The 10,000-nt window shown below is 45.4% G+C and overlaps 1 protein-coding gene across 1 annotated transcript in view; it reads left to right on the plus strand.

Annotated features, from left to right (window-relative positions):
* Window positions 1–10,000, plus strand: part of LOC143032515 (protein O-mannosyl-transferase TMTC1-like) — a 342,194-nt gene that overhangs the window by 12,434 nt on the left and 319,760 nt on the right. The window contains exon 3 of the mRNA XM_076197377.1: window positions 4,495–4,568. Coding sequence (XP_076053492.1) covers window positions 4,495–4,568 — 74 coding nt within the window. The remainder of the gene's footprint in view (window positions 1–4,494; window positions 4,569–10,000) is intronic.

Raw genomic sequence — 10,000 nt, forward strand, 5'->3', positions numbered from 1 at the left:
GTGTAGTTAGACATGTAGTTAGACATGTAGTTGGACATGTAGTTAGACATGTATTTGGACATATGATTAAATATGTAGTTGGACATGTGGCTAGATATATAATTAGACGTGTAGATGGACAAGTAGTTAGACATGTGATTAGACATGTAGTTAGACATGTACTTAGACGTGCAGTTAGAGGTGTAGTTAGACATGCAGTTAGACATGTAGTTAGACATGTAGTCATATAGTTAGATATATAGTTAGATGTATAGTTAGACATGCATTTAGGCATGTAGTTAGACATGAAGTTAGACATGCAGTTAGACATGTATTTAGACATGTAGTTGGTCATATGGTTAGATATGTAGTTAGACGTAAAGTTAGACGTGTAGTAAGACGTGTAGTTAGAAGTGCAGTTAGACATGTAGTTAGATGTATTTTGGATATGTAGTTAGACGTGTAGTTAGGCGTGAAATTAGACATACAGTTAGACATGTAATTAGACATGTATTTAGACGTGTATATGATTTTAGGTTTCGCTGACTAACGAGAATATCTGAGCGTGTTGTGTGATCTCCTTTTATCAAGTTCTGGTTCTGCCGTCAGGCGATTTTATTCAATCTCTAGGGCCGGGGGGGGGGAGGGTGGCTTTGTAGAAACCCATTTCCAAGTCAGATTCCGCTCTTCTTTCTTCTGGTTGCCGTCAGATGATTTTATTAAAATATAAGAAATTTCTCTTTCCGAGACAAATTTTTAACATTGACAGGAAACGATCGACGAAATTAACAGCGTTTGGGAAACGAGTCAGTTAACGAGCTTGTTAACTCTGTCGTTAATCAGTTGGTAGACTCGATTAAAATGCCTTCGTTAAACCCTTTTGCAGACTTCTGGGACGAAAGTGTGACCTTGAGAGATTTTATTCTGGTTAAAGGCAAAGAATTTCAACCAGTTTTTCGGAACCTTTAGACAAAGAAACTGTCAGGTCCAGAATGTCTCGTAACTGAGATCCCGTGTTCAGTCCGGGAACCGAGTACCAGTCTACAGGGTTGCATCCAGATGTTATGGCTGAATGAAATCACGTGACGCCAGACGTAATAAATGTAGATATAAAATACAACGAAAATGTATTGTGTAGTGCATGCAACGGCAAGCATATAGGAAATATAGTAAATAAAATAGGTTAATAAATTACCCGGGCCAGCCAGCTGGCTGTATGAGCGTATGGAGACGTAGTTTATATATATTTTTTTCTGGCTAACGCTACGTGATTTATTTTTTTTCTCGGGATTCTGGCCTTCATATTAATAAAATAATCTTTACACGACCTGAATTTTGTTTTCTTTATCAGATTTTTTGTTGAATTATACAATAGAATCATGAAGTGATACAACGTAATGCAGTACTGGATGTTTTGATACATCATCATCATCATCATCATCATCATCATCATCATCATCATCATCATCATCATCATCATCATCATCATCATCATCATCATTATCATCATTATCATCATCGTCGTCATCGTCGTCGTCGTCATTAACGTTATTATGATTTTCCTCCTCCGCCTCCCCTTCCTCCTCCTCCTCCCCCTCCTCCTCCTCCTACCCACTCCCTCCCTTCTCGTTAACCGCCTCAATACGGTCACACTTTGTAATGACATTCATCACATGATCGTCAGGCGATTTTATTCATCTGAGGGTCAGACTGAACGCAGAAGAGGGAGCGTGACCTTATCTGACCCCACGCGACCTCAGGTCATCCTTCCAAGGGAATAAAATCGTTCAAGAAATTCTTGAACAAAAATTAGATCAAATTGGAAGCCGAAATGAAGTAGTTTGTACTTAAAGACGAAGGCGAACTAAAGCGGAACTTCTTGTGAAGTGAAGTGAAAGGAGGTGAAGTAATTACCTTTTACGCCGCCACCTTCGTTACCTGCAATGGTTACCATGGAGACGAAAAAAATCGCTTGGCGCCAGTCAGGACGAAAGGGAAAGGGACGTCTGGTATGGAAGGGGTTAATCGTGTTTGGGTATAACCCTAGCACCATAAAGAGAACTTCTTAATCCTCTTCCTCCTTCTCCTCCTCCTCCTCTTCCTCCTCCTACTCTACTCCTCCTCCTCCTCCTCCTCCTCCTCCTCCTCCTCCCTCTCCCCCTCCTACTCTATTCCCCTCCTTTCCTCCTCCTCCTTCTCCTCCTCTCCTTCTACCTTTCTTTTCTTTCCCTCACCCTCTTTATCCTCCCTTCCTCCCCTCCCTCCTCCTTCCCTCCCTCCTCCTCGCCTAGAGAGTGTGAATTAAGGTGCCTAAGCCTCTCTTTGTAAGGTAAATTTCTGAGCTCACGTATCGTTTTGGTCATTCTCCTCTGTACTGATTCTAGTGAATTTACATCCATTCTATAGGACTGAGATCAAAACTGTACCGTATAGTCAAGGATGGGTCTAACTAACGCCAGTTAGAGTTTGATAATTACTTGTGTAGTTTCATTCGTAACCGTCTTAGCAATGAAGCCTAATTCCTCTGGTTCTTGTTCAATTCTCTCAAATAACAACGAATGCTCTAAGAAAAAGAAGAAAAAGTAATATCTGGTATAAAATTTTTGAGTTGGACAAACTACGAGTCCAACGACCGTCCACAAGTTTAAACTAGTTTGCGCGGTTAGTTAACTTTAGTTAGCCCATTTGACCACCTCGTTAAGCCTAATTCTCCTAGAGCGAATGTAATTGGCAAGCGTTAACCAGAATTAACTTTACAAACTCTGCCACAGGGGGGGAGATGCTTAAGACACATCACATTTTGTATTTGCTGTATAACCGTATCCTCGTTTTAATAGATTGTTACTTAGACGAGTTAAATTTAACAAGTTTATTAACATATTAAGTGGATATTAACTAGGGGCATCAACTACTATGCATATATATATCTCTGCGTCTTCTCAACCAATCAGGAGCGAGTATTCTGTGACGTCATGAGTATTTGAGGGATCAAGAATGTAAAATTTCTTTTAATTGTGTCTCATTGGATTCCTTCCGTGCCTGGTGGTACCTTGTCCATTGTTATGGATGTCGTTAGGCTATTTCATTCAGTTGTGTGTAATTCCTTCTCTTTCTTCTCCCGTCCTCTTATTCTACGTCTCTCTATCTCTCTGTGCTCTCTCTCTATCTTCCTCCTATACATTCCTCTCCTCTCTACATCACTGTCTATATCCCTTTTCACCTCCACCCACTCCCCCTCCTCCACCTCCACCCCCCCTCAACCTCCCCTCCCCCCTTCCACCTCCCCCTTCCACCTCCATCTCCACCTCCACCCCCCTCCACCTCTATTCCACCTCCTTCTCTCTCTTCATTCTCGTCCCTTCATATCTCTCCTAATTTCTCTTCTTTTCTTTTGCCTATTTCTGCATTTTCCTTCCTCCTTTTTACTTCCTTCCTTTTACCTTTCTTATCTCTTTATCTCCCTCTTCCTCTTACTTCCTTCCCTTCACCTTCCCCTTCCCTTTAACTCTATTCCTCTGACATCCCTCCTTCCCCATTCCTCCCTCCTGTCTCTTCCTCCTCCCACCCCCTCTTCCTCTTTTCTCCTGCCTTTTTCCTCCTCTTTCCTCCTGCCTTTTCCCTCCTCTGTCCTCCTTTTCCTCTTCTCCTCCTTCTGCCTCTTCCTCCTCCCACCTCCTCCCTCCTCTCTCCTCCCCCCTTTTCCCTCTTCCTCTTTCCTCCTTCGCCTCTCCTCCTCTGTATCTTCCTCCTCCCACCTCCTCCTACCTTTTCCCTCCTCCTCTCTCCACTTTCTCCTCTTCTCCTCCTCCTTTTCATCCTTCTCCCCCTCTCTCATACCCCTATTATCAGAAGTCAACTGCAACATGATACAAGAGCCGTGTTAAAACACATCAACCCCATTGGCATAAGGTTCCGTTATAAGCTGTACACATCATCAGGCTTCAGCCAGAACAAAGTTTCTGAAGATTGTTATCTTCTAAGGGGTTACGATGGTGAAAAACAACCTATAATAACAACCTATTATAACCAGTAACAACCTGTAACAACCAGTAACAACCTGTAACAACCAATAACAACCAGTAACAACCTGTAACAACCAGTAACGATAACAACCAGTAACAACCGGTAACAACCTGTAACAACCAGTAACAACCTGTAACAACCAGTAACGATAACAACCAGTAACAATTAGTAACAACCTGTAACAACCAGTAACAACCTGTAACAACCAGGAACAACGAGTAATAACCAATAACTACCAGTAACAACCTATAACAACCCGTAATAACCTATAATAACCTATAACATCCAGAAACATACTGTAACAACCATTGATAGCCTACAACAACCCGTAACAACCTCTAACGACCCAAAACAACCAGTAACAACCGATAACAACCTGTAACAACCGATAACAACATATACCTGTAACATCCAGGTATAGACTGTAACAGCCTATAACGACCCGAAACGACCTGTAACGACCTGTAACGACCTGTTTTCCTTTCTCTGTAGGTGACCGGGTTGGTTGGACGAGCTGACCTTCTTGCTGCCGTCTCTCTCCTGGCCAGCCTCTCGACCTATCACAGGTAAGTCGCCGGTTGATGACCTGAAATGGGGGTGTCAGTATTTCACGGTCTTCATTGAGTCTGTATTTAACCCTCCCTTATTATAGAGGGGTGCGTATTTAACGACCCCCTCATGTTATTGGGATCAATATTTTATGATACCTCTTGTCAAGGGGGTTTGGTTTTGAATTATCCTTCCAAGGGGAGGGGGTCGGTATTTAACGATCCCTCTTATCAAGGGGTCGTTATTTAACGATCCCTTCTATCATATAGGGATTGGTATGTGATGGCTTGGTTTAGGAGGCAAATACATTATCAGGGGGGTTATTTTTTCATAACCCTGGCGATGGGGAGTAAGGGGGGGGTCAGCTTATCATGACACCATCATAGACAAAAAGGTGGAGTTAAATACCCTGTTACAGAGGTGTCATTATTTTACGGGGGATTCAATATATTATGACAAGTCTCTTTTACATAATCCTGTGTTGGTAGGGAGGGGGTATATATTTCACAAGGGGAGCGAGTTCTAGGGCCGAAGGGGGGTAACTTTTTCACGGTATCCCTCTCGCAGAGAGGGGAGAGCGTTGGTCGGGGGTAGATATTTCACAAGGGGACACAAGCTGTAGGGCCGAAGGGGGGGGGTAACTTTTTCACGATACCCCTCTCGCAGAGAGGGAGAGCGTTGGTCGGGGGGGGGAGGGGAGGTTCAGTTTTTCACAATTTTCACGGACGGCTGCTGGTCATTAAAGAGGAACTACTGATCCGTAAGCTCCGAGCGACCTTCTCTAGGTGGGTCACGTTCATATACTGGGTCATGTTCGTATACTGGGTCATGTTCGTATACTGGGTCATGTTCGTATACTGGGTCATGTTCGTATACTGGGTCATGTTCGTATACTGGGTCATGTTCGTATACTGGGTCATGTTCATATACTGGGTCATGTTCGTATACTGGGTCATGTTCATATACTGGGATAAGTTCATATACTGGGTCATGTTCGTATACTGGGTCACGTTCATCATATATTGGGTCATGTTCGTATGCTGGGTCATATTCATATACTGAGTCACGTTCGTATACCGGGTCACGTTCATATACTGGGTCATGTTCGTATATTGAGTCATATTCATATACTGGGTCATGTTCGTATTCTGGGTCACGTTCATATACTGGGTCATGTTCATATATTGGGTCATGTTTGTATACTGGGTCACGTTCATATACTGGGTCATGTTCGTATACTGGGTCACGTTCATATACTGGGTCATGTTCGTATTCTGGGTCATGTTCGTATACTGGGTCATGTTCATATACTGGGTCATGTTCGTATACTGGGTCACGTTCATATACTGGGTCATGTTCGTATATTGGGTCATGTTACCCGGCGTTGGCGCTGAGCAGATGTTCTTTTGAAGTCAGCCGCCTTTTGTCTTATGATGACCTTAAAAAACAAAGGGACGAGGAAGGCTTCATTTTTTGTTTTATCTCTTTATTGATCGATTTAGTTATGTAGGCTAAGGTTTTAGTGTTTGTTTGTCTATATTGATTTCTTAATTTATTAATTTATTTGCTTATTGTGTATTTACCTATTCAATTATCTATATTTCTATTTATTTATTAATTTATTTGTTTGTTTGTTTGTTTATTATGTATTTACTTATTCCATTATTGCTGATATATTTGTATTATCGTTCTTCTGTTTATCATTTATCTATTTGTTTATCATGTTTCTTAATCTATTACTTATATTTTTACTATCTATTTATATATTATTTGTTTATATAGGATATGTACATATTAATCTATTATTGATATATTATTCGATTATTTATTTATCATTTACATATTAATCTATTATCTATTTATACATAAATTTATTAATTAATTATTTCATATCTTTTTATTCTATTAATTTTTATTTTCTAGGAAAATGATCTTAAAAAATGTATAAAAAATACAGTTAGTGTGTATTCAGGTCACAGCATCTTCAAGGAGATCTGATATATTTAATCCCATTTGCATCTTATAATTGAAATCTCCAATTCACTATAGCGATAAAATAGTGATTTTATCACTAAAATGATAACATTTATCATCGTAGGGGCGCTTGTCATGTCCTGACAAGCGACAAGCGATTTTAATCTTCATTTAGTAGGCTAAACTCCATTTTAATCTGCTTCGCGAATGGCTATAACCTTGTATTGGAACTATGCAGCGTTAGCCATAATAAAGTCATTACAGAGAGGTGTAGTAACAATAAATCTATCTCCATCCCCACCCACTCCCCTCACCCTCCCTTACCTCTTCCCCTTACCTCTTACCTCTCCCCTCCCCCTCCCCCTCCCATCCCCTTCCCCTCCCCTCCCCTTCCCACCCTTCCCCTCCCCTACCCTCCCCTCTCTCTCACCCTCCCCTCTCCCTCACCCTCACCCTCCCTTACCTCTTCCCCTTACCTCTTCCCTCTCCTTCCCCCTCCCCCTCCCTCCCTTTCCCTTCCCCTCTCCCTCCCCCTCCCCTCCCTTCCCCTCCCATCCCTTCCTCTCCCCCTCCCACCCTTCCCCTCCCCTTCCCCTCATCCTCCCCCCTCCCTCTCCCCCTTCCATCCCTTCCCCTTACCTCTCCCCTCTCCCTCATTACCATCTTCCTCTTGACCATCCCCTACTCCCACTTACTCCCAAACACCTTTCCTCCCTCTCACTCCCCTCTCACCCTCCATCTCTCCCTCCCACTCCCCATCATCACCCTCCATCTCCCCCTCCCCTTCCCTTCCACCTCCCTTTCCCTTCCTCTTCCTCTCCCCCTCCCCTTCCGGGTGTACCTTCCCCTCCTTTCCCCTCCTCTTCCCTTACCCCTCCCCCTCCCTTCCACCTCCACCTCTCTCTCCCCCTCTCCTCCACCTTGCCCTCCCGTCCCCCTTCCTCCCTCGCGTTCCTTCCCCTCCCCTCCCCTCCACTCCCCTCTCCTCTCCCTACCTTTCTCCCTCCCTCACACCTCCACCTCTCTCTCCCCCTCTTCTCCACCTCCACCCTCTTCTCCCCTCTCCCTCCCTTCCTTTCTCCCTCGAGTTCTTTCCCTTCCCCTCCCCTCCCCTCCCCTCCCCTCCCCTCCCCTCCCCTCCCCTCCCCTCCCCTCCCCTCCTCTCCCCTCCATTTCTCCCTCCCTTCCCTCTTCCTCCATTGCGTTCCTTCCCCTCCCCTCCCCTCCCCTCCCCTCTCCCTTCCTTCCTTTCTCGCTCCCTCCCTTCCCCTCCCCTTCCCTCCCCTCCCCTCCTCTTCCCTCCTCTCCCCTCATCTCCCCTCTCCCTCCATTTCTCCCTCACTTCCTTCCTCCCCTCTCCTCTCTTCCCCTTCCCTCTCCCCTCCCCTCCCCTCCCCTTCCCTCCCCTCCTCTACCCTTTCCCTCCATTTCTCCCTCCCTTCCTTACTCCCCTCCCTTCCCTTCCCCTCCCCTCTCTTCCCCTCCCCTCCCCTCTCCCCTGTCCCCTCTCCCCTTCCCTCTCGGAAAGGAGAATTTTTGCTCTCCTGTCCATCGATTTCAGGCTTGGACTGATCTGCGGTTCTCGCTCGTTCTTGCCCTGCTTCTGTTTTGTCTCTCCTCCTCCTCCTCCTCCTCCTCCTCCTCCTCCTCCTCCTCCTCCTCTACTTCCTCCCTCCCCACCTCCATCACCCGCCTTACCTCCCACTCCCCCTCATTCTTCCTCTCCTCCGCTTCCTCTTCCATACTCACTTCCTCCCCCTCCTCTTCCTCTTCCATCCTCCCTTCCTCCCCCTCCTCTTCCTCTTCCATCCTCCCTTCCTCCTCCTCTTCCTCTTCCACCCTCCCTTCCTCCTCTTCCTCTTCCACCCTCCCTCCTCCTCCTCTTCCTCTTCCACCCTCCTTTTCTCCTCCTCTTCCTCTTCCACCTTCCCTTTCTCCTCCTCTTCCTCTTCCATTCCTCCCCCTCCTCTTCTTCCACCCTCCCTTCCTCCTCCTCTTCCTCTCCCAACCTCTCTCCCTCCTCCTCTTCTTCTTCCACACTCCCTATTCCTCGTCCTCTTCCACACTACCTTCCTCCTCCTCCTCTTCCTCTTCCACCCTCCCTTCCTCCTCCCTCCCTTCCTCCTCCTCTTCCTCTTCCACCCTCCCTTCCTCCTCCTCTTCCTCTTCTACACTCCCTTCCTCTTTCTCTTCCTCTTCCACCCTCCCTTTTTCCTCCTCTTCCACTCTCCCCTCCTCCACCCCCTTACCCCCATTTACTCCTCCACTACCTCCCTCCACCAACCACGTCCTCACCACTCCACCATCTCTCTCCACCTTCCCTATCCTTTCGTCCTTCTCCACCACCCTCTTCCACCGTCGCACTCCACCATTTCCCTCCACTGCTCCCCTCCACCATTTTCTTTCATCATTCTCCTTCACCTCCCTTCTACCAACCATTCCACCAACTCCTCCCACTCTCCTCCTTCCTCCTCCTCCTCCTCCTCCTCCTCCTCCTCCTCCTCTCTTCCCACCCTGGGGGAGTCAAAAGGCGTCTCTTGTTCCTCTTCTCTTTTGCATTCGTTTTCTCATCAAAGAGTGATCATTTTCTCTGATCTCAGACTCGACAACCGCAGACTCTCCTCCTCTTTTTTCTCTCTCTTTTTTTTCTGAATCGACGTGTTTTTGTTCCTCCGCTTTCCCCTTTGTTTTTGGCTCTTGTTGATCACTCCGAGTGTTTGTGTGATACGTCACTCGCGACTTATGTCTCGCTTGTTTGCTGCCTAATTAGGTCTTATGCATTGCTGCTTGTTACCGGCCCCCCTCCCCCCCCACACACCGTGTGCTTGTAGTAAATCTGACGGCGATAATACGTCTGGCTCTTGTAAATGGGACACTGACATTGGTCAACACAAGCTAACTAGTCCCTTAGGCTCCGCCCCTTTCTTGCAGGCGTCGTCGTTGATTGGCTGAGATATACATACATATATATATATATACATATATATATATATATATATATATATATATATGTGTGTGTGTGTGTGTGTGTGTGTGTGTGTGTGTGTGTGTGTGTGTGTGTGTGTGTGTGTGTGTGTGTGTGTGTGTGTGTGTATGCCATTCAAATTTATCCTCCTTTTCCAAGAAAAAAAGAAAAAAAATTCCTGATTGGTGGAAACGTTTTAATCCATCCAAATTCCTGCATTGTTTCTTATCATCCTGCACGTAAAGATTTTCACAATGCCCAACGCTTTGTCAACATCCATAAACTGGAACGACAAATAGGCAGGATATTACTAATGCAAGACTATCACAGATACACATCAGTCCATGTTTCAGAAAATAACTGATTAATTTGTTGCATGGGTGCATGTCGTGACAGTGTAGTTGCATGGTCATGCAGCTGTGTGGGTAGTTGGAAGTGAATGGTATGGAGGATTGTTGCAGATGCATATGTGTATAAGTGATTACAAGGTTTCAGGAATGCGTTGTTGCA

The sequence above is a fragment of the Oratosquilla oratoria genome, chromosome 14 (assembly GCF_046742065.1).
Source record: "Oratosquilla oratoria isolate Oo_2021 chromosome 14, ASM4674206v1, whole genome shotgun sequence".
Lineage (NCBI taxonomy): Eukaryota > Metazoa > Arthropoda > Malacostraca > Stomatopoda > Squillidae > Oratosquilla > Oratosquilla oratoria.